At 34.4% G+C, this 24,706-nt stretch overlaps 1 protein-coding gene across 12 annotated transcripts in view; it reads right to left on the bottom strand.

The window, feature by feature from the left end:
• Window positions 1-24,706, bottom strand: part of Stacl (SH3 and cysteine-rich domain-containing protein) — a 379,844-nt gene that overhangs the window by 91,581 nt on the left and 263,557 nt on the right. For 10 of the 12 annotated variants that reach the window (XM_074180450.1, XM_074180451.1, XM_074180454.1 and 7 more), the window contains 3 exons: window positions 11,298-11,416; window positions 8,095-8,259; window positions 911-1,009 (listed from right to left, as the gene is read on the bottom strand). In XM_074180450.1, the coding sequence (XP_074036551.1) occupies window positions 911-1,009; window positions 8,095-8,259; window positions 11,298-11,416 (383 nt within the window). The remainder of the gene's footprint in view (window positions 1-910; window positions 1,010-8,094; window positions 8,260-11,297; window positions 11,417-24,706) is intronic. The other 2 variants (XM_074180455.1, XM_074180456.1) reach the window with 1 other exon arrangement.

The following is a 24,706-nucleotide window of genomic DNA, read 5'->3' as shown; positions in this document are numbered from 1 at the left end:
TCAAGACGAATTGATAATAATAATAATTCAATAATTTAGACGCAGGTACCTAGGTAAGGTATCTATGATATAAATGAGGACAACATTATATATAGATTTAGTTAATTCTTTCTCTTGAATATGATCGTTTGGTGATCGAAACACGTGTCGAGGTGTTGAAAATAACGGATTGGTGTTGGGATATAACTCCAGTAATATTATTAGGTGCATAAGTTCTTTCGCAGTATCGTTCACTCATTAAGAGAACTCTTTGGCAACTCATCGATGATGAGGATGAATTTTATTTCGAATGAACATTATTCAAAAAAACCAATAGACTTGAAACCAAGAAAGCAGTACCATACTCACAGTTTTAGTTTTTAGCAAATAGCAGCAACGCCGCGTCGTTATAATACTCTGCTTTTTCTGGATCCAGAAAGTTTGAATATACTTTTCAATAGACAAATGAAGTTAAAAACCTCACCGCTAAAAAAATCTTTTAGGGTACTTATAGTGGGTGAATTTTGTAACCAAAATTGCCCGAAATGCGCGTGAAGCCTGAAGATGACAGTTGTTATACATATGGAAGTGATACGACTAAAAGCTGGTTGGCTAGAAGCCTGAAAGAGAATGTCAAAAACAATATTTTTTTAATATTTGAATTGAAATTTCAAATTGAAAGAGTCACATGTCTGTCGGGTCTACTCTAGGAAAAATACAAATTGATCATGAGAAGTTGAGCTATGATTTGGTAACAGTTTCATTTATTTCAACAATTTTTAGGAATGAACAGGAAATAATGAGGCTGAGTAACAATAATGTCAGAAATTTTTAGCGAACCAGCTTTCTGAAAAATTAGTAGTAATATAAAAACAAGTGGTTAAAAATCATACAGTCAACATGGAAACATACACAGCTTCTGTGACAATACCTAAATCAATATTATTGTTGGGAGGTGGACACAGTCGGTTGTTGTTCCTTATCGATAACCGCCTGTTAATTGTTGGCATTGAGTATACCTCTGCTATCCCTACAGAAAACGATCCAATGAAAAGTGTTAAGTTCAAGAAACTCGCTTGTGCGGTTTCAATCCTCTGTGTATTCTATGAATTCAAGGATCCCGACATATACAGGCTGTTGAATTCAAGAATTTTGAATGTAATCATTAGGAGGCAGAAGACTATTTTAGAAAATCTGAGCTTTCACGGCCGGAGATGACTGTGTGAGAGTTATTTCCGAGTTTATTGACCGTGGTCTGAAGGTTTTGATGCCTGACGTTTCGTATCTTTTTGCGGTAGATATTATCAAAGCGTTTAGTGATATGGGTTCCCACACGTTTTTTTGTGGTTCCAATGTAGACCGACTCGCAGCTACAAGGTATGCCACAGATGTTGCTAAAGAATCTCTAAGATCCTTAGTTGACCTCAGACTTTGTCTTATAGTTTCTGTTGATCTAAATATTTGTCTCACGTTGTGTTTCTTCAAGATATCACTTGTAGCTGTGTATCGGTTCACATTGGTACCACGTAGAAAAGTGTAAGTATCCGTTTCTCTGAATACAAGAGGAATTATCGAATTATACAAACCGACAAATCAGCTGCAGCTGAAGATGCTCTCAACAAAGAAGGTACTCACATTATCTCATTAAAAAATACAGTAATACTCGATAAAACTCGAAATCAACATCCAAGATTATATACGGAGGCAAGAGAAATAAAAAATACAAAAATAATTTCAAAAGAGAAAAGAGGCAATGAACGTTATGTGTCCTCAATTATATACGGGTCATCTGTTAAATAATATAAAACTAGAGTCAAATACGTACGTATTTTACGTACCACCGTAAACCGTCATTTAAACTACGTCCAACAGCAAGCCTCCGCTCCTCTGAGCAGACATGCCGGTCAAATCCCCCTTGACCTGTTCCGTAAGATCCTTCTTCAGCGAGAGAGACATCCTCCAAGCCATCAACATTGGTAGATATACAGCCCTGACTCAATGAAACGCCGAATCCTGAAAAATCCTCCCGACCCCGCCCTGATACACCTCAAACACGTCCTAGACGCATGTTCAAGACCTACATACTTCCCATCAGCCTGGAAACAGGCAAATACTATCCTGATCTCCAAACGTCAAAAAGACCTCACCAAACACGACTCCTATAGACCCATCAGTCTCCTTACTGTTCTCGGAAATCTTCTAGAAAGACTAATCACTAACAGATTGGATGACTTCATTCATGACAACAATATCATCCCTCCCCACCAATATGGCTTCGGACCCAAACACTCCATCCAAAGCGCACTAGTCGAAGTAAATGCCCAAAACATTAATTTTTCCTTCTAGACATCGAAAAAGCATTCGATAAGGTGTGGCAGCGGGCGTGATCTGGAAACGTAGTTAAATCCGACTTCCTCTCCATTTCATTGAGCTAGTGGCCTCCAATCTTACCAACCGACAAATCCGCGTCAAAGTCGGCGAAGCCCTCTCCTATGCTCCCACCCCCAAAACCAGAGATTCTATGGCTCAGTCCTAGCACACTCTCTATTCCTGATCTATGTGCACGACTCTCCCTCCACTCAAAATATCCTACAATACGCAGATGACACAATTCTTTACTTTCCTGCCACCAGCATTCATATCCTACAAACACAATCCCAAACAATGATAAACCACTTTGAGCACTGGTGCAACAAGTAGTGCATCGAAATAAACCCCCTTAAAACTCAAACCGTTCCATTTAGACACCATAATACCACTACCCGCTCCAAACAGAATACTAATAACTCGAACTTTAGACTGTTGGGACAGAACCTCCACCTCCAAAACTTGGTGTCCTACTTGGAGGTTACTTTCACAAGTACCCTCAACTGGGAGACCGACCTTTGAGAAACCCTGGACAAAGTCCGAAAAAGGGCAAGTCTCCTAAAAACGCTGATAGGCAAGCTCGTTAGATGCAACAAAATGTTTATGAGACCGATCGTGGACCATGAAACCACCCTCTACTGCACTTTCTCCCAGAAACAAATCCTCCACATACTAAATATCCTAAGAAATATCCATAACCTTCCATACCGATATCCCCCCAAGACTTATTTAACTGAATAGATTTTTACCCCAATCAGCTTGAGATTTCAAGAACTCCAAAGCCGATACGCATCGAGAACCATGAGGAATCACAACACCACGGCTATCAGCAACCTGTCCACCCCCTGGAGGCCCCGTGGAGGCACCGTGGAGACGCCAAAAGGATACCAGGAAAAAAGCTCTCGTTCCTCCTAGCCAGGCTCCTGGGGTTAGTGGAAGACCCTACGGAGCAGATCCGGAACATCCTAGAGGGATATCCATTGGATATCAAATGGCGAACAGTACACGGCCTGGAACACCGTGAAGACTCAACCATACCACCCTTGACTTAACACAAACCAATACTCCTCAAACAACGTCCACAGCTATGGACCAGGACACCATAACAAAACAAAGGAAAAACACACGAACACTAACATAGATAAGATTAAAGATTATTACTGGAGTTCTTTCCCAACACCGAATCGTTATTTTTAACAGTTCGACACGTGTTTCAATCACCAAGTGATCAACTCCAGTAATATTCATTACTACACCAAAGGTTCCAAACAGTGCATCATAAATAGATAAGATTAAATAACTGTAACCCTGATGAGGCACAATCCTATAGCAGGGCCCCAACTTATACATGAATGTAAGAACTTGATCAGCAGCGAACAATGTTGTTGATGCGGTCAAAACAATGGAAACAACTCAAGCACCAACTCGGGCAGTGGTATCGTTACCACATCGCCTTTGATATTGTCTACCACAGTAGTAGAAAAAACGTCATGCATAAAAACCACGGCCAAAAAAACCCAGAAAATAGCTTTCACACTCTTTGAGAGGTTGATGAAGTAAACAAAATAAATTCATCTTGTTTTGCTTCTGAGCATTCGATTATATCCTGTTTTCGTAATTCTAGTCAAACTTTTTGTTCATCATCAAATGGAAAAAAAATCTTCTGAATAGAAATTCAAGATTTTGAATAATTTTTTGTGTTACCATTTTTCAGTATTGTAGGTACATTGAAGTAGGTCTAGTGAATAATGAAATTGAAATATTTTATTATCTTAAATTTCCTGGCAGTGTAATTTTCTCTTGCTGATGGATTGACATTGTACTCTAGGCAGCTTGTGTCAAAAAAGGGCAGTTTGCCGGAAGTTTTGCAAGAGTTTTGAAATTTGGTTCTATATGGTATTTTGGGCTACTGAACACAAATCTGTGGTTTGACAACAAAATTTTTCACGGGAAATACTTATGTTTTTTTTGCAAAACTTGTGAAAAAAATTGACTTCGTTTTGGTTTCTTGTGAATAACTCGAAAACTACAAATTTTGTGTAGGAAGATCACTCACACAAAAAGGAAGAAGATAAAATTTCCTACATTTTATGTTATTGAATTTTTTTTTCCACGGTCAACCATTGAGGCATGGGAAACGCTAAAAGTGGGGGAAAACCCTCAAAAATCCAAAAATCGGGATTTTCGGTGATTCGACACGGGAATGCAACATTGAAGAAATGACTTGAGTCAAACCGCTAGCAGTCATAAGCAGCGCAGCTTATAGCCATGCTTTCGTCGTTATTCGCATCTGCTAGATTGCAGTACAAACAGGCAAAAGAAAATGCTGACACCCTCATTGTCACCACAGCACTGTCATTGGCTCCTTCTAACGAGACAGTGGTCATTTTGATTGGACTCACCACATCCTCTTTTTATACGCGATGAGCGGGTGTGATACCACGTCTGCCCTCTTCAGGCAAAGAAAGACGAAATTTTCAAATACGCTTTTGAAGAACCCCAGCCTAGGAAACGTGATCCACATCTTCAAAAACCCCAACGCCTCCCAAGAATCAGTAACCGCCACAGAAGCACGTTTTCTGGTTTCCCGGTACGGTTACACAAGAAAAACCACATCCACCCGCAACCACCTGAGGTTCATCTCCTTCACGCTCAGCTCAAACGTAGCAGCTTTATCACCTAGTGCTGCTGCAGCGAAGGAGCGCTCTCTCAGGGTCTACCACCAGGTAGCACTGGCTTGGTGAGGAAAAAGACCCAGAGGAGTGGAGTTGGAAAAAAGCCATCTCAGGCTTAGAGCCAGTGATCATGCTTGCTTCTCCAGCTCCCCCTGCGCTTCTGAACCTGATTTCGTGCAAGTGCACCACAAATTGCCAGCGAAATTATGGGTGGGGAAACAGTGCAAGATGAGGGGCAGGACAAGGAGGAAGCCGAGGCTGAGATGGACGATTTGTTACCGTTGGATATTCCACAAGGAGAAAACTCAAAAGGTAAATGCTTGCAATATTTCAATACTACTCAATCCGTTATTGAAATTTAACTCCCTCCACTGATTCTTTGCTTTTATTTTTTTCTTTCACAGATGATCCAGATCCTAGTGAACGGCCCTCGAAAAAGTTGAGGACGTAAGAAAATCGAAGATACAATCATTTGAGGATTGCAGAGAAGCAGTATTTTGACAGTCACAACTTTCTAAATTTTCTAGAGTTCTCAAAGTCCTCACTAACCCATTCGAAGAATTCGAAGATTGAAGAATGAAGATGGTGACAATTTTAACATTCATATTACTATTAATATACACTATACACAAACACACATAAATATCATTTCGTACATATAAACGATATATATATATATATATATATATATATATATATATATATATATATATATATATATATATATATGTTAAATTTCACAAAAAGGATTTGAAGTTTGATTTGTCAAATCAAAACACAACACAACTTCCCAAAGCCAGACTTTTACTTCACTCTATTAAATAATTGTATGCTTTTGACATTTGGTTTTCTCATTAATAATCTCACAAAACAGCAGTTGACTCTGATCACACTTGCACCATAACTTTTCTCTTTTTTTCCACTCTGAAACATAAACTTACAAACGAACGATCTTTCAAATCGAATCACAGAACAACTGTCAGAGTCAACTGTTTTTATCTCTCTCTGTGGTCTGCAACCACTTGGATTTCACCAGTGAAATTATAATTTCAAACCATAACGATTTTATTATGTAAATTTAAATAATCTTCCTTGTATCAGTGAGGAGTCAAAACTTTATTTTAATCTGATAACTTGTTTTTACATGACATGTTTCAACTATTCAAACGTAACATTTTTTTCGACACGGCCATCCTCACCAACAGTAAGTTTGAGCCTTTTTGTAACAAATTTTATGTTATTGCATCACATTTTTTGTAGCTTTTCCTTGATAATGATAATGAACTTCATCGAAATATTGGAATAACTTGTGTTTAAGAGTACACTTCCGTTCTGCTGATAACCCAAAGAAAGTTCCTTTGTTTTTATATATATATATATATATATATATATACCGAGAAAACAGCTCATCATATATATATATATATATATATATATATATATACATATATATATATATATATATATATATATATATATATATATATATATATATATGTATATATATATATATATATATATATATATATATATATATATATATATATATATATATAGCTTTTCCTTGATAATGATAATGAACTTTATCGAAATATTGGAATAACTTGTGTTATAAGAGTACACTTCCGTTCTGCTGATAACCCAAAGAAAGTTCCTTTGTTTTATATATATATATATATATATATATATATATATATATATATATATCCCTACTTTAGGAATTTTGGTGTTTTCACCCCACTTTTAGCGTTCTCCCGTGGCTTAACGATTAACATCAATATAAAATATAGGAAATTTTATTCTCTATCTTTTTTTATGGGTTACCTTTCTACACCAATTGCATAGTTTTCGAGTTATTCGCAAAAAACCAAAACTAAGTCGAATTTTTTTAACAATTTTTGCACAAAAAACATATTTCCCGGATAAATTTTGTTAGCAAACCTCAGATTCGTGTTTAACAGCCCAAAATACGATTTAGAAGCCATTTTCAAAACTCTTGCAAAACTTTCCGCAAAAAAAAAACACAAGCTGCATGGACTATTGGGATCAGAATCATCGACATTTTCAGTGATTTGGAAATAATCAAGGAAAATATGAATATTGTAGAGAATAATTCCAAAATATTATACTGCTGAGAAACTGATGTTTCGCTAGGTGGAAATTATGGTTCCACACCAAATAAATATATGGCATATCAATTTTTAAAATAAAAATAAGCATATTCGACTTCGAATTTGGAACGATTTTGGGGTGTTTCAAAATAGATCATTGGTACTGGAGTCTCACAAAAACTTTCCAAGTCTAAAATGTGTAAAAAATGTTGAGTGTTCGAGAACCTTTCCTGTAGGTAATCTGAATACGGTTGAGGATACTTGCCTTGAAAAAAAAAGTGCAAAATATCTTTCAATATCCTTAATATTGAAAAATGATAGGAGTATATTATGAAACTCTCGAATACGTCATTTGCTTTCTATACCGCTGTGGTTCATCGTATCTAAAACCTCCAAGAGACAACCCAGTTGTTCAACAGCCCATATATGCTTGTGAAACTGTAATTCAGAAAGGTTAACGAAGAAAGTATGAAAATATAATGATTATTATTGTCGGAAACAAGTGAGGAAATAAAAAAATCATGACAAATCGTAATCATTTATGTTATTGTATCATTTCATTTGAACCTGTCAGAAATTACAAGGCGAGGTTTCTATTACCAGAAGAATATTTTGATTCTACGGAAAGTACTGATTTTCATCAGTATATTCTAAAAGTTCAAAAGTTGAGTGGAGGACTTCTTACATCCGCACTGTATATGCTATAAAAAAAAGGAATGGTTTGCATGACGACCGTTGATTTCATGGTATTATTGGCGCTATATTCTCGTAATAATCGAACGAGACAAGGAAGATAATTTAGGAAAGATCGATCTTTTCCTATGAAACCAAATCGGAAAAAATATTCAAAGTAAGGTCTTCAATAGAGTAACAGAAACCTCATACCCTACACTTCCTGAACTTTGACAATCATATCAAATTCCAATAGGCTGAGTCTAACTACCAATTACTGACAAACTCACTTTCATCGTCAGGATTCAGTTCCGGTACTCTAGTTTCAATTTCTGAAGTAGATTTCTGTCTCCTGAGTAGCCGCGCTTTTGTTTGACATTTAGAGGCTTTGTCTTGACAATCAACGTGAACGTTCATCTTGCATATTCTACATTTGAGTCCTTGTCTAGTGTGTCCTGGAAAACAAATCCACTCATTAACATACTCAATTACGTGAGCCTCTGGATATGATTTCATGAACAATGATAATGAAATTAGCCATCTTTATCTGCAACAAATACAGATGATTCATTTATCAAAGAATCAATACATGCACTTTCAAGTCATTATTGAAGAATGCAAGTAAACAAACACAGAGAAAATCCACAAAAGCTAACATGCCCGTGGATCACTAAGGTTATTATAAAGTGCGGTCCATATGTTTGGAATAAATTCATTTTTAGCGATATTATGTACTATATGAAAAAAACCTGAAAGAGGTCGATTTTTATTCTTGAATTGACAATTCACAGTATGAAAATAGTATCCCCCTCCAGCATCCCTTCTGAATTATAAGCACCCCCTCGAAAATTTTAAATAGCAACGGGGGTCGTGTGGCACCTTGTTGGAAAGGGATTTTAGTCCTCTGTTCAGCAATATAAAGTTTTTTAAGTTTGATGTAATCATAACTGAGAAAATTGATTTTTAGGATGTAAAATTTTGATAATGTCTCTAGGTATCACAAAACTTTACGTAGAATGAAGATAATAATGCCAAATAATATTTAGAATGTATTTTTCAATGTAATTTACAATTGAATTAAATGTTCAAAATTACTACCATTAACTTCTTGACAATAACCGAGGCGATTTTGGAATTCTCGTACAACATTTAGTATGACCTCGGGGGTTATTTTGTTAATTTCTTCCGTTATCCTAACTTTCAAATCAGCAATATTGTTTGGTCTATCGAAATATACATTAGATTTCAAATAACCCCATAAGAAGTAATCGAGAGAAGTCAAATCGGGGGATCTAGCCGGCCATTCAATCGTTCCACGTCTTCCAAACCACCTATTGGGGAAAACCTTGTTTAAATAATTTCTAACTGTACGTGCAAAATGCGGTGGAGCTCCGTCTTGTTGGTAGTAAATAGTTCGATCTATCTCATTTGGATGATTAACATCAGGAAAATGTATTTGTAATGTAGGCACTGAAAACTTAATCAAAAAATCTAGATAAACCTCACCATTAACAGTGCCCTCGAAAAGATAAGGGCCGATATTTTTATTGTTAATGATATCAACCCAAACATTAACTTTTTCAGCATATTGAGTGTGAGTCGCACACATCCAGTGAGGATTTTCTCTGGTCCAATATTTACAGTTCTGTCTGTTAACTGTTCCGTTTGAATGAAACGTCGCTTCATCAGAAAACACTATTTTGTTTATGAATTGCAAGTCTGCGTTCATTCTGTCCATCATCAATTCACAGAATTCTTGCCTTCTATCAGGATCATCTTCATTTAACTCCTGAACCAACTGAACTTTGTAAGGGTGGTATTTTTCTTTATGCAAAACTCTCAGAATAGATGATTTACTTACATCATTGTCGGTGGCAAGTTCTCGAGTTGTCTTATGCGGATTTTCCTTAATCTCTAGAAGTACATCTTACTTTTTTTCATCAGTAAATTGAACATTTCTAACTGGTTTTTCAATATTTTTTACATGTCCAGTTTCACGAAACTTTTTTTCAATTTTGCTAACTGAAGACTGCGGCACGTGTTGACCAGGGTATTTATTACTGAAAATTTTACAAACCTCCTTTTGAGTTCATGTTTTATTACCACAATCATTAAAATGTCTATTCTTTGAGTCTCGGACAAATGAGCCATAATTAAATTTGATACGCCCACAAATATTATACTGACGTATAATTTATTTGGCTTTTTGTCTAATATTTTAGTATCTTCAAAGATTTTTTCCAGGATTCAAGGTCAGTAAGGAGCGTGTTACAGGGATGGTTTGTTTAATAGATCAGGTTATTGTCAAGAAGTGAATAATGGTGGTCATTTTGAACATTTAATTCAATTGTAAAAATTAATTTCCTCAGTTATGATTGCTCCAAACTTAAAAACTTTATATTGCTGAAGAGAGGACTGAAATCCCTTTTCTACAAGGTGCCACACGACCCCCTTTGCTATTTAAAATTTTCGAGGGGGTGCTTATAATTCAGAAGGGGTGGTGGTGGGGTATAATATTTTCATACTGTAAATTGTCAATTTGAGAATAAAAATCGACCTGTTTCAGATTTTTTTCACATAGTACATAATAACGCTAAAAATGAATTTATTCCATACATATGGACTGCACTGTATAATAAATTCTAAAAAAAGTAACTAGTTAATCGTAAATATATGGTAAATTTATAAAATATTGATGAAATATCTGAAAGCAATTAATTAATAAATAAAATATATGAAATGATTTCACGATAGTAAACAAATACAAACACAATCACATAATATTAAAATACTAATGAGGAAAAAGTGAAGAAAATCGATAATACTAATTGAAGCACAGTCACATATATATATAATTGATATGCTGATTGGAATTTATAATTTCAGTCACGATGATAACTTAATAATAATTAAATCACAATTTTATATATGTAGGTACATACATCAAATACCAAACGATACATAAGTAGATACGACTCCAGAACATGGATACATTTCAATTTGCATTTTTGAGGTTTATCAAACAGTGTATCTCATTTCTTGGTCTCATATTGATCCCTTTCTTGGCTTCCCTTGGCTTAAATAGGGACAAATACACCCGAGGTCTTTGATTCATCAGATTGTTTTCTTATAGAATGATATTGGGTGTAGGTACTTTCAAAATTACTAACCTGTATTTGAAAATTGTTATTCGATTTAGATTCCTGGCCACTGTCGGAAGACAGTGTGTATCATCTCTAATTGGAAAATGATGAAACAGCAAAGCACATAATTTATGCCTGCCCCGTTGGGGACTGAATCAGACTTTTTAAGTTCGGCAGAACCGTACTCTTACCATCTGAGTTCATTTGGTCGAGTGTGAATAATTGTAAGCCACAATAAACCCTTACGGGTTGCGGGTCGAATAGACCCACTCACTTTGGACCTAACACAACCTATTCGATTAAGTTTCACTATTTTTTTCAGAAATAAACATATTCAATACATTCCTCACCTCTAAGAACTTGTGAACATATATCACATGGAGTTATCTTCTTATACGTATATTCCTGAAAATTGTGAGCGTCGGGGTCGCCCTTGAGCAATTCTCTAGTCGCAGCGGCACCATTTTTCCTACACATAAAAGACCCAAATGAAGACAAAAAACAGTGGAATGGGCAAATGGGAGCAGTTTGTCTCACTAACACGTCTGTTGCCAGAAATTTAATTTGTTTGAGTAGGGTTGATACGGTATGACATTCAATTTTGCGCGACAGGTCAATATGCGAGACAAGGCTCAAAACTAAGTAGTATTTCTGTCACGTTACGAATGCTCATATCGCATGTCGTCAATAATTTATCGTTACAGCGAAAACGAATGTTTCATTTGTGAGAATCTGTTTTTCAAAAAGATACTTTTGAACTGATTGTCTTTATTCTTCAGTACGTCTTTGTTGAGCTTTCATCATATTTCAATTTTCATGAAATCTTTGGAACATTTCAATTTCTATCTAGCACAGAACTTCTTGACTCTATTAATTCCATCAATTCAGTTTTCTGAGGAAAATCCATCTGGAAATTTCGGGCTATTTTCAAAACTTCCAATTTTGAATGAAAGGAAATATATCAACAGCGGCGATCAGGATATTTCTGTCCGCTGAGCACGAATCTAAAGTTGAAAACCGGCACAAGCAACAACTTTCAGTGATTTGGTTATCAAAGTGATCACGAATACGAGGTATGTTGAAAAGAACAAGGTAAATATTCAAATTTCAGGGGCTGCATACATTAGCGATCATTTTTATGTTGGAACACTCGAATCGAACATATTTTCACAGTTTCAGCTGTTTAGTTTGTGGGTGACAGGCATGAAAGTTAGAACTTTTTTGCTTGGAAACACTTGAAATGTTGATAGTGGCATACGGTGATTGTACTTTAAGTTATAACAATGTTTACAAGTGGTACAAGATTTCCACAGACGGTCGAGAAGATATGGATGACGACAATCGCCCTTGACGTATCAGCACAATCGATGAAAATGTGAAGAGAAAGTGAAGAGAATTGTTATGGAAAATCGTTGAATTACTATTAGAAAAGTGACAGGATTTCGACATATCAGTTGGCTAGTTAAAAATAATAAGGATGAAACATCCAAATTCGAGAAATCAGGAGTATATAAATTAAAGTGTGAACGTGCCCTAAGGTATTTATTGGTCAAACTGGCAGGACATTTAGGAATCGAATCCAGGAACATCGTAAGAGCTATGTCAATAAGAAAACAAATTCAACATAATCAAATCATCTTCTAGAAAAAAATCACATCTTTAATGAAGAGTTCGAAATTTTCCACATTCAAAAAATAAAGGTTTGAAACTGAATCATTTGGAAGAAATATGCTTTAGATAATCATAATTGAGCAGGTACGAGATGTAGAGGTTCAGATAATTTCTTACAGGTAGTCCCAATTATGGTTACCTGTAGTATATAAATATGAATGTAAGGATAATTTGATGTATTGATCACTTGAAAAAACTAATGTTTAGCGAAACATGTTGTGATATATTTTTTCAATAAAGTTTGTGGAGATCAAATCGTTTAGGTGTAGTTTGTGAAATTACTATGGATCTTCATCAAGTAACGGCCGAATCAATCAGAAAAAAAGGCATCTAGATGCCTAGGAGAGTGTAGATATAAGTAAACATTATCTAATATGACATAAATGATGTAAATGGAAGTCCGAACTGATGAAATGAACCATGAAACATTGTCAAACACCATCAAATAAATGAGTGAACATAATAATATTATGAATAACGATGGTGGACCAATACCTAATAGTATACTATATAGCTTGTTGAAATAGTATTTAATTTATCAGATTTACCTGACTATTAGATAAGGCAATATTGTAAAATCAATTCAAGACTAGTACAAAAGGCAATATTGCAACATTAATTAAAAACAATTTAGACGCAGGTACCCAGCAGAAGTATCTATGGTATAAATAAGGACAACATTGTATATTTATTTAGTTTAATCTTCCTCTTGAAGATGATCACTTGGTGATCGAAACGAGTGTCGAGGTGTCGAAAATAACGGATTGGTGATATTCCTAGTAGATTATGTCAAAAAAAGTGCTTCTCGGATGAAGATCTACAACCTAAACTGTTTTTGACGATAGATCCGAGAATCGCTGTTCAAGTTGTTTCACAAAACTTGAAGATAATTTCAATATTTATTAGTTAATTATTTTTTTGAGCCAAAAGCAATGCAACGTTCATGCAATATCTGCACAAAACTCAATATAAAGAAATAACGGACAACAAAATCAATAAAAAGATGTCAAAGATATGAAAAAATGTAAAAATATGTTATTAATGAAACAACACAATTTTAAAATTACTTTCATCGTGGTTTACCGTGGTATACATCGTGGTATACCGAAAGAATAGAATTTGTATGGTTTAGAAATGGGTTTGACTGGAAAATAAAAATAAAACATTAGAAATAACGTGGTCATGCAAGTAACTTGCAATTATGATGCATTAAAGAAATTAATCATGTTATATCGGGTTGTTTCAAGAGTTTTGTTCATTTTGATGTCATCTCATTGAATATTTATTCTACTGTGTCGTGCTACAGGAGTATACTGATCGACAAGGAAATTTGTACTCTATGTATTGATGCTGTTGATTTTTCCAAATTTCAATTTTTAACTTTTTTTCAGCTATATGATGTCGTTGAGCGGTTTTCCACCGATTTCTGTTTTAAAAATCTGTTTTAAAATCTGTTTTTCCGTTAACCAGCTGTCGCACCCCTACGAACGACAACCCTCAGAAGTCGAAACTTGTGCGAGCTAAGGATTAACGAGGTCTTACCTTTTAACGTGTGATTCCTAACACGGGTTGGACGATAGCAAGTGAAGATCGATCGTTCAGACTAGGGCTTGAACCACCGACCAACACGGCAGTCAATTCGAGTGAGTGAACAAATCACCCACGCCGAACCGCTTGGCTACCGACTGACCTCTATAAATTCAAATTGAGCCAAAGCACAGCCGACACAACCCGAAAATTCAACCTGGCAACTGGCAATGTTACTATTCTTACGGTTTCACTATATGATTTTACCATTATTGACTACGCGGTATAATATTCAAACTCAACTTTATTTTACTGTCAATGAAACAAAACACTTCAACCTAAACTTCAACTATTATTCAAATGTCTATCGCATTATCAAATCGCTCCGCATACCGCACTGTAACTTCCACTTGACTGTCTCGATGGACGAGTGGATGGCACTTATATTTGGCAATCGAAACCGCTGGAACATTCCTCGGAATTCCATCGAAGCCGGTAGCATTATTCTCGCTACATCTAGAAAGGCAGCGAACATCGAACACTCGCGCGCTCTTAGCTACGTCACAATTGGTTTATGGCTACCAGTGGCGGCTGGCGTTGTTTTCTTCATGGCATAATTCACAACAGTATTAATGGAAGCACTGTAAGACGTTGGTTTGCGAAATTTTGTTCCAGAGACTTCAGCCTCGAAGATGAGCCCCGAAGTGGTCAAACTATAGTAATCCAAGATGTGTGGAACATGAGCTGTTCAATACCCAACAAAAAAAAGACCATGGTTACTGTGTGGTGATCAGCAGTTAGTGTGATTCACTATAGTTTCCTGCAACCGGAACAAAACGTCACAGCAGAGCCTATCATGAGTCGTAATATACCGAAAATTGGATCAGTAGCAGCAGGAAGTGGTCAAAAGGAGTCCTATACTGCTCCACGATAATGCCTATCCACACTTGTGGAAAGTGTTTTATTTTTATTTTCCATTCAAAACAATTTCTAAACCATACAAATTCTAGTCTCTTGATATACCACGATGTATACCACGGTATACCACGATGAAAGAAATTATAAAATTGTGTTGTTTCATTAATAACATATTTTTACATTTTTTCATATCTTTGACATCTTTTTATTGTTTTTTGTTATCTGTTATTTATAATCTTCACTGTATTTTTGTGAATACTATATAGTCTTTAAAAAAAACAACATTTTGTGTATTATCAACATTAACGTATTTATAATCATGACACCCTGTGTCGACAAAGTGTATTACATTTTGGCCAATAAAGATATTTCTGTATATCTATCTAAATGTTCTCAAGGTACTCACTTCGCTCAAATGGCATGCTGCTTGTTGTACTCAATTGAGAGATGTAAATGTTTTCTTCAGATCATGAATATGATATTATATCGATTCTCACCTAGTGTAATCACCAATTAATTTTCAGGATATGACCTTCACGCCTGTAACTACTGAGCTTTGTTTGTTTATGCATGAGAGAATATCGACTAGACTAATGATCATTAGTGCTCTCATATTCATGATTCAATGGAAGATCTAATCATGTAGTGGTTCAGTGCCTAATTGAAATCGCAACCGTTATATTAATTTTCATCAGTAACTGGAAAACTTCATTTTTGAACATGGAAATTATTTTGTTCAGTTTCTCCTGTTTCTGCAGTGCAGAAAAACCAGTTTTCAACATAATTTGAGGAGTATATTTGACATTGACTGAATTTGAACCTTCTAAAGCATATTGAGAATCCACATCGATGGTATTTTATATTTGAAATATATTTTTCAACGTCATATCTTCCGATAATCAAGATTGAGGTCTCGAATATTATTTTTAAGAGATCTGACATGCAGCATAACTCAAAATATATATACAGCGTGACTCACGGTCGATGGTAGGTTGGACGTTTCTGGGAAACACAAAGCATGATTTTTCTGAAAATTTTTCCTCCCACATTTCCTTACCTGTTCTATTGATCTGAAATATTTTCAGCATTGCAGCGTTGCCACTTCCATCAAAAAGTCCTAGCAACTTTATTTTTTTAAATAGAACACCCCGTATATTAATACATTTTTGGAATCGCTCTGGTATTTTATTACTTCTTTGTTGATAATGTCCTATACTTATCTCTATCTGTTTTCGAGATAAAAAATAAATTGTGCTAAATATGGTCCAAAACATAGCCTTAATTGAAATTAAGTACATCAGTACTCTCAATTCACGAAAAGTTGATATTCTGATGATAGTTTGGATAAACTCGAAATATTCAAATAACACCAAGAAATCGACTCCATATCTAACAGGGCGTGCTAAAATTACTATTATTTCCATTGTGCATAAAAGTAGTAAAAAGTTCATTTTTTCAAATGAAATTCCCTGTATATTACTCGGTAAATTGAAAGATGGTGAAAAATGCTTCAAGATGATATATCATGTCCCTATACCTAAATCGTCAAGTTTTCTCAATAAAGTCGCTTCTTCTGGAAACATTATTTTTTTAAAAATTTGGATTTTGGTAGCAGTGAAATTATCAAGCTTATAGCAGTTCGGTAACTTTTATAAGTAATTTGTAAAGAGTTATCGACGGTGTTTCGCATCATCTTCCAAAATGAACGCAAATATCGATTATTCAAACGAAGTTCTTATGAAATTATTTATTATACACATGAACAAAGTGATCAAATCATTGTCAGAACGTGTAAAAAATTCAACCAAATGTATCCTGAATTAACACCAATGAACGAGAGGAAGTTTGTAAGGTTACAAAATAATTTCCTTAACTATTGCTCAAAGTTTCCAGGGAACAACTGTACCAAAAATCAGTCATTACTGGTGAAAAGTCAGATTTTGTGGGCTAAAACATGTGAAAGTACAGGCAATAATAGGATGATTCACAATAACAAAATTGTAAACAAAATATCACATTTTCACAATAAATGCTGAAAATGTTGTCCATTACATTCTGAACACTTTGAAATGTTTTTTTGTACGCGACTTGTGGTGTTGCTTCTTCAATTTCCTAGGGATTCAGATCTTCAATACTCTGCACTATTCGCCGTCACAATTCTTCTTTGGTAGGCACTGGAGTACTGTATACCCTTTCTCTCGAAACACCCCATAAAAAAAAGTCAAGTGACGTGAGATCGGGTGATCTCGGTGGCCGATCCAACGGCCCTAAACGCCTAAACCAACGACCGTCGAAGAGTTCGTCAAGTTTCCTGGAAACTTCCTGGGTGGAATGAGCTGGCGCTCCGTCCAGTTGAAACCACGGATTCCTATATTCCTCTAAAGGCAAATTTTCAAGAAAATCGGTTACAGTCGTCCTCAATATTTGAAGATACATTTCTGCATTCAGTGAGTCTTCATAAATAAAAAATCTAATTTTATTGTTCTGCAGAATACAGAAAACATTCAAGTCAAATTTTTCTTAAAAAACCATTTCTATTGTAACATGAGGATTATGATCAGTCCAAAAATGTTTATTCCTTCTATTGAAAACACCATCCCTTGTAAATTTTGATTCGTCGCTCCACATTATTTTTGACAAAAATTCCCGATCTTAATGTGTATGAATCAGAAGGGATTTCCAAAAATGCATTCTACGTTCGAAGTCTTCTGCTTTCAGAGCTTGAACTTTGGTAAATTCATACGGATGCATTCCGTGATCTTTCAAAATTCGTTGTACTGAAGCATGTGATACACCTGAATCTTTGTCTGCACTGCGAATGGAAGCTTCTGGATATGCATGAAAATATTCCAAAACGTTAACAGTATTGTCCTCATTTGAAGTAACAGGTTTTGGTAATGATGAAGGGGCTTTCAACATGGAGCCATAGTTAAGGAAATTATTTTGTAATCTTACAAACTTCCCCTCGTTCATTGGTGTTAATTTTCTACAACTTCTGGCAATGATTTGATCACACTGTCCGTGTATAATAAATAATTTCATAAGAACTTCGTTTGAATAATCAATGTTTGCATTCATTTTTGGCGATTTTTTGAAACACCGTCAATAACCATTTATCAATTACTTATAAAAGTCACCAAACTGTCATAAGCTTGATATTTCCACGGCTACCTAGAAATAAAATTCTTTAAAAATTATTTTCTGTACAACTGTTATTGAAAATTTCTTTGATAGAAACACTTCAATCAGAACACCTACCAAAAAATCATTTAGAAAAGTTCACACATGCAGTTCGTGCTATTGGTAATATTAAATCCCTGTGAAGTTACTGACGATGACGAAGTAGTATTCAGTCCAACTTTAGAAAGTCTTTCATGACTAACCAATAATTCTCCTTAAAATAACGTGAGTTGGCGTATGTAATCTTTATAATGCCTTGTAATCCAAAGATCGTGTGTTCAAATCTCATGGACCCTATAATTTTTTTTATTATCAGCAGTAACGTTACACAAAAAAATTTGTATGATACATTTGTTAAAAGTGATTTTATTTTGCTCGTGCACTCACAAAATAAAATGCCACTTTCAACACTTGTAGGTAAAACGCGAATAACTATTTTTCCACAAAAACGGCTTTATTAAGAAAACTTGACCATTTTGGGTATAGGGACATGTATATCATCTTGAAGCATTTTTTACCATCTTTCAATTTATTGAGTAATATACAGGGGGTTTCAGGGGGTTATTTGAATATTTCGAGTTCATCCAAACTATCATCAAAATATCATCTTTTCATGAATTGAGAGTACTGATGTACTTAATTTCAATTAAGGCTATGTTTTGGACCATATTTAGCACAATTTATTTTTTAACTCGAAAACAGATAGAGATAGGTATAGGACATTATTAACAAAAAGTATTAAAATACTAGAGTGATTCCAAAAATGTATTAATATACGGGGTGTTTCATTAAAAAAAATATAATTGCTTGGACTTTTTGATAGAATTGGCAACGCCGCAATGCTAAAAATATTTCAGATCGATAGAACAGGTGAGGAAATGTGAGAGGTGAAATTTTCAGAAAAATCATGCTTTGCGTTTTCCAGAAACGTCTATCCTACCATCGACCGTGAGTCACGCTGTGTACTACTGATATCAATTATATTGAGTTTTGTGAAGATATAGCATGAACGTTGCATTGCTTTCGGCTCAAAAAAATTATTAACTAATAAATATTGAAATCAGGGCTGTTCAAAGAAAACTCATTAAAACGGGCGAAACTTTTGAAACAACATGATAATTGATTACTTTAGAGTTCACTCATGAGTAACTGTCATGTATATGTTTCAGAAGAAACACATTCAGAACATTTACATGATGCATCGTTTGTATGTGAAAAAATATCTTCCGCTGCTAATAACGATATGTTTCATCAGGTTATTTTCAGAAAAAAAAACACTTATTCTTTGACTGACAAAATTAAGAATATGAGTTAGCTTCTGTCCTCAAAATGATTCTTGAAAGTGGATTCACTATGGAGTTTGAAGGAAAACAAATGTAGTTTCAAAAACTACACCTCACGATTTGATTTTCTAGCACAGTATATTTTCAAGTGGTTCAAGTGATTCAAGTGATATATAAATCATTTGCTGTGCTAGCGAAACATGTTGTGATATATTTTTCAAAATGAAGTTCGTGAAGATCAAATAGTGAGGTGTAGTTTTTGAAATTACTATGGATTTTCATCAAGTAACGGACGAATCAATCAGAAAAAAAAACAAATTTAGATCACTTCGTCATAATTTGATCGCCTAACTGCACGGTATTTATTGGTATGACAAAAAAAGTAGTTCATTTATTAAACAATTGAAGAGTAACTTCAGATATATTACATTGTTTTACTGGAAATAAAAGTTGTATTGATTTTCCTCACAACTCGTTTCTAATAAACAGCTTCAAATTCTATATACAACCTGAAATTCTCCAGTCTTGTTGACAGTTTTATATTTGGCGCTTCCACACTGATTTCCGCCTGAGAAAAACAACGTTTTCTACTCATCCTGAAGGATCATCTGGGAAAAGAATTGGAAAAGCATTCTCAAAACGGAGCAAAAATAATCACAGCTACAGACGTGTTGACCAGACAACTTGAATAAGTTTTTCGCAAGGTTCTATATGACTATGACTAGGATCACAATAACTAACACACAAAGTAAGCATACGTACGGGTAACATTGGTCGTGTACAGGGTGATCAGCTAGCACAGGTGCGAATGTAATTGAAAGTGAATTGTGTTGAATGAATACATATAAATGAACAGAACGAACAACAATTCCACAATATTGGCTTATCTACTAGTCTAAATTAATTTCACAATGTGTCCTTATGTAATAGTCAGTTAAAATAATATTTTACCAAGCTCTATATTATACTAGTAGGTATTGGTCTACCATCAACAATTCCGGATTCTCGAGAATTTGGAAAAATCTGGAATTTACGAAATTAAATGTAAGGACTGCGATGCAAAATATAATGGACAGGCAAAAAGATCTATTAAAATAAGATATAAGAAATACTTAGCACACTTGAAATATGGAAGACCTGAGAAATCAGCAGTTCCCCATCATATTTTGCAACAAAACCATTCCACAGACTTTATTTCACTAAGATTAGTTATACAAGTTATCAACAACAGGCATCTAGATGCTTATGAGAGTGTAGAAATAAGTAAACATAATAATATTATGGATAACGATGGTGGAGCAATACCTAATAGTATACCATATAGCTCGTTAAAATATTATTTTTATTATTAGATTTACGTGACTATTGACATTGTAAAATTACTTAATGACTGGTAGATAAGGCACTATTGTGAAAGACTCAGGTACCTTGAAGAGGTATCTATGGTATGAATAACGATAACATTGATAGTATGTTCAGTTTGATCTTTCTCTTGTATATCTCTCTTGGAGATCGAAACACATGTCGGGGTGTTAAAATAACGGTTTGGAAAAAACTATCATGATATTAATGTTTCTTTATGTTCCACAACTAACTCTTAGGCATTATCATCAATCTGATATAAATACTTCTTCTGAGTACGAGTTATACTCATCCTTCAATGGATTACCAGATTCTGGGGTCTTAGCGGAAGGTCATTGGTCTGAGTGAAGAATTCTCAGAAATCTCAGGGTGGTTGATCATCGACGATTAAGTTATAGTAGATGATGAAGTTTTGCAAGTTATGTATCATATAAATGCCACAACAATCACCAAATCTACAGAAATGAAAAATGAGTATGGAATGTAGAACTATGAGAAAACTAAGTAATGTTTATGCTTCATGAATGTTTTTACTATGATTTACTATGATATTTTTATTGTTAATCAATGTTTATTGTATATATAGTATTGACATTTTGTGTTCAACTCATTTGTCACAATTAATCGTCTCCTTCGCGGATTACAGTTTTCACACTTTTGTATTTCCCACCAATCCTTCATTCCTTAATTCCATTTGGATAATCCAGTCCTTGAATAAGGAATATCTCATGTAGGAAAATGAGAAATGAAACTTTCTGTTCACCGCTGTTTCGTCCTATAAGGACAATTTCCAACTCATACGTTAATGTATATATGTTACAATTATGTATGAGTTCGACTATGCCCTCATAGGAGGAAACTATAGTAACGTCAGTTACAAATAAAAGTGAATGAAAGAGTATAAGTTTGAAAAGTTTCTATGTTTTCACCACTTCCATTTGAAACTAACGTTACTGCAGTTTCGTCCTATAAGGACATTTTCAAACGTATACATCAAACTAATTAATGTAATGTATGTAACTAATGCACATTAAACTAATTCATTAATAACTTTGAAAATGTCCTTATAGGACAAAACTTATACATTATTGTATAAATTTGAAAAGTGTATCTGTTTTCACCACTTTTATTTGTAACTAACGTTATTGCAATTTCGTCCTATAAGGACATTTTCAAACTTATAGGAAGTCCTTATAGGACAAAACTGCAGTAATGTTAGTTATAAATAAAAGTGGCGAAAACAGAGAAAGTTTTTAAACTTATACAATAATGTATAACTTTCAAAATGTCCTTATAGGACAAAACTGTAGTAACGTTTGTTACAAATGAAAGTGTATACGTTTGAAAAGTTTATATGTTTTCACCACTTTCATTTGTAACTAACGTTATTGCAATTTCGTCCTATAAGGACATTTTCAAATTTATAGGACGTCCTTATAGGACAAAACTGCAGTAATGTTGGTTATAAATAAAAGTGGCGAAAACAGAGAAAGTTTTTAAACTTATACAATAATGTATAACTTTTAAAATGTCCTTATAGGACAAAACTGTAGTAACGTTTGTTACAAATAAAAGTGTATACGTTTAAAAAGTTTATATGTTTTCACCACTTTCATTTGTAACTAACGTTATTGCAATTTCGTCCTATAAGGACATTTTCAAATTTATAGGACGTCCTTATAGGACAAAACTGCAGTAATGTTGGTTATAAATAAAAGTGGCGAAAACAGAGAAAGTTTTTAAACTTATACAATAATGTATAACTTTGAAATGTCCTTATAGGACGAAACTGCAGTAACGCTAGTTAAAAATAAAAATGTATACGTTTGAAAAGTTTATGTTTTCACCACTTTCATTTGTAACTAACGTTATTGCAATTTCGTCCTATAAGGACATTTTCGAACCCTTACATAACTGTATTATGTATACATTAACGTATGAGTTCGACATTATCCTTATAGGAAGAAACAGCAGTAAAATTAGTTACAAATGAAAATCCTGAAATCTTCAACTTGTGATGTACTGTTCGGAATCTTTCGTGTTGTAATGAATATTGCTGGAGTTCTATTCGAACACCAAACCGTTCTTTTGACACTTTGACACGTGTTTCGATCACCAAGTGATCATCATGTGATGAGTTTTGTGATCAAAACACATGTCGAGGTTTTGGAGATAACGGTTTGGTGTTGAAATCTTTCATCTGTGAAACAGGATGATTTTTCGATTCTTGTCGATTGTTCATTAGATCCTAATCTTCAATTTTCTTCATAAACGTCATACTGATAAGTCGTTATAAATCAGAAAATGGTTTAGTTCTCAGTTGGCTCTGCTAATCTTCAACAGATATTGTGATATGTTTCTCAAATGGTCTGATGTAGCAGAGTCCTTATACCACTTTCTAAGCCATTGTTTTGCTTGGACATTATTTTTCTACATAAGGAAGCATCATTGAATTAAGACACGGAATTATTTTTGATCCATTGTTTCGAAAATAGAAAAACTCACAAACTTATAAGTAGAATACCATGGAATTTCAACGGCTTCCTTTTGAAGGTCAGTACTAACGGAAAAAGCGGTGAATGCAATAAAACTATCACCATCTATATGTTAGGCCCGAAGCTTTTGAACCCTTGTAGTAAGCTTCAAGAGCGTGCCTCTGATAACAAGGCGATCAAAAAGGACACCAAGAAGTGAAAAAACTATGGCAAACAACTCAAATTTTCACCAGCTTTCAAAATTTTTAATATGCACGTGCAAACTTCAGAAACCTTCAGTATCCGAATCACTCCGTCAAGATCCTTCTGAATGAAAGTAAAGGTATATATCTTTAGTCAAACATTGCTATATGGACCATTGACTTTCGTTTTCGTTCAAAGATTGATTTATTCGACGGAACCGGATTATTTGGGTCAACGAGATTGATGGAAGTTATTCAATTTTCTGGTCTGCTGAATTTATCATACGAATAGATCGAGAAAAAGCTTTCGACGGATTACTGGCTCTCAACGGAAACCAGAACTCATTTTCATATTTTTTACAGGATGTTCCATTAGTCTTCAATCAAACAAAAGTAGTGAAATGGGTGAGAGTAATCTACAATCGCAAAAAAGTGCATTTTAATACTCATTATACTTCAATAATTTTCATTCATGAACTATTTGAAAAAATTCTATCATGCTTCCTTTCCATGAATTTTGACATTTATTTCAAATATCTCATACAAGGTTCAACGGAAAGGGTCATATATTCTGGGCTCAAAAATAACTCGATTGGAAACAACTTGAAGCAGATGTTCACACAGAAAAAGTTGTAGCCTTTGCAAAGTACGACTACAAAATGAAAATTGATTTTTTTCAATGTTTCATGAACTGTTTAACATGTTTCAGTGAATATGAATCCATGGCTTTCTTATCGTAAGAGCATATAAAACCAAGTAATCTGTTAACCCCTAAAACCCCTTAAACATTACTGGGCGTTAGATTCGAATTAATATTTTTGCACCATTATTTTCATTTTCTTTTTACCTCGCAGCACTTTTTCGAAAAGCCAGTTTTTATTGAGGTGTGAGCTCTTTTTCATCATCCTTCGAAATTTCTTTAGTTGGCTGTTCAAAACTAGAAGTTCCTACAGATTAATAACAAACAATTGCTTCATCAATCACATAACTGTCAATTGAAGATTTCCTCTATTGCGCAATTTAAGAGTGTTGAGAAAAATTTAATTTTCTGTTAAAATGGTTCATACGTTTGCAGAAATGCCAGATTTGCATTCAATTCTGGGTCACTTTGGTCAGGACCCAGTTTGGTCAGCAATGAAGA

This window comes from Leptinotarsa decemlineata, unplaced genomic scaffold (genome assembly GCF_025532065.1).
Source record: "Leptinotarsa decemlineata unplaced genomic scaffold, Ldec_3_MD MMD2_tig00026294_RagTag_RagTag, whole genome shotgun sequence".
In the NCBI taxonomy this organism is placed as follows: domain Eukaryota; kingdom Metazoa; phylum Arthropoda; class Insecta; order Coleoptera; family Chrysomelidae; genus Leptinotarsa; species Leptinotarsa decemlineata.
Note: the sequence above shows the minus strand (reverse complement) of the source record. Positions and strands in the feature narration are given on the sequence as shown.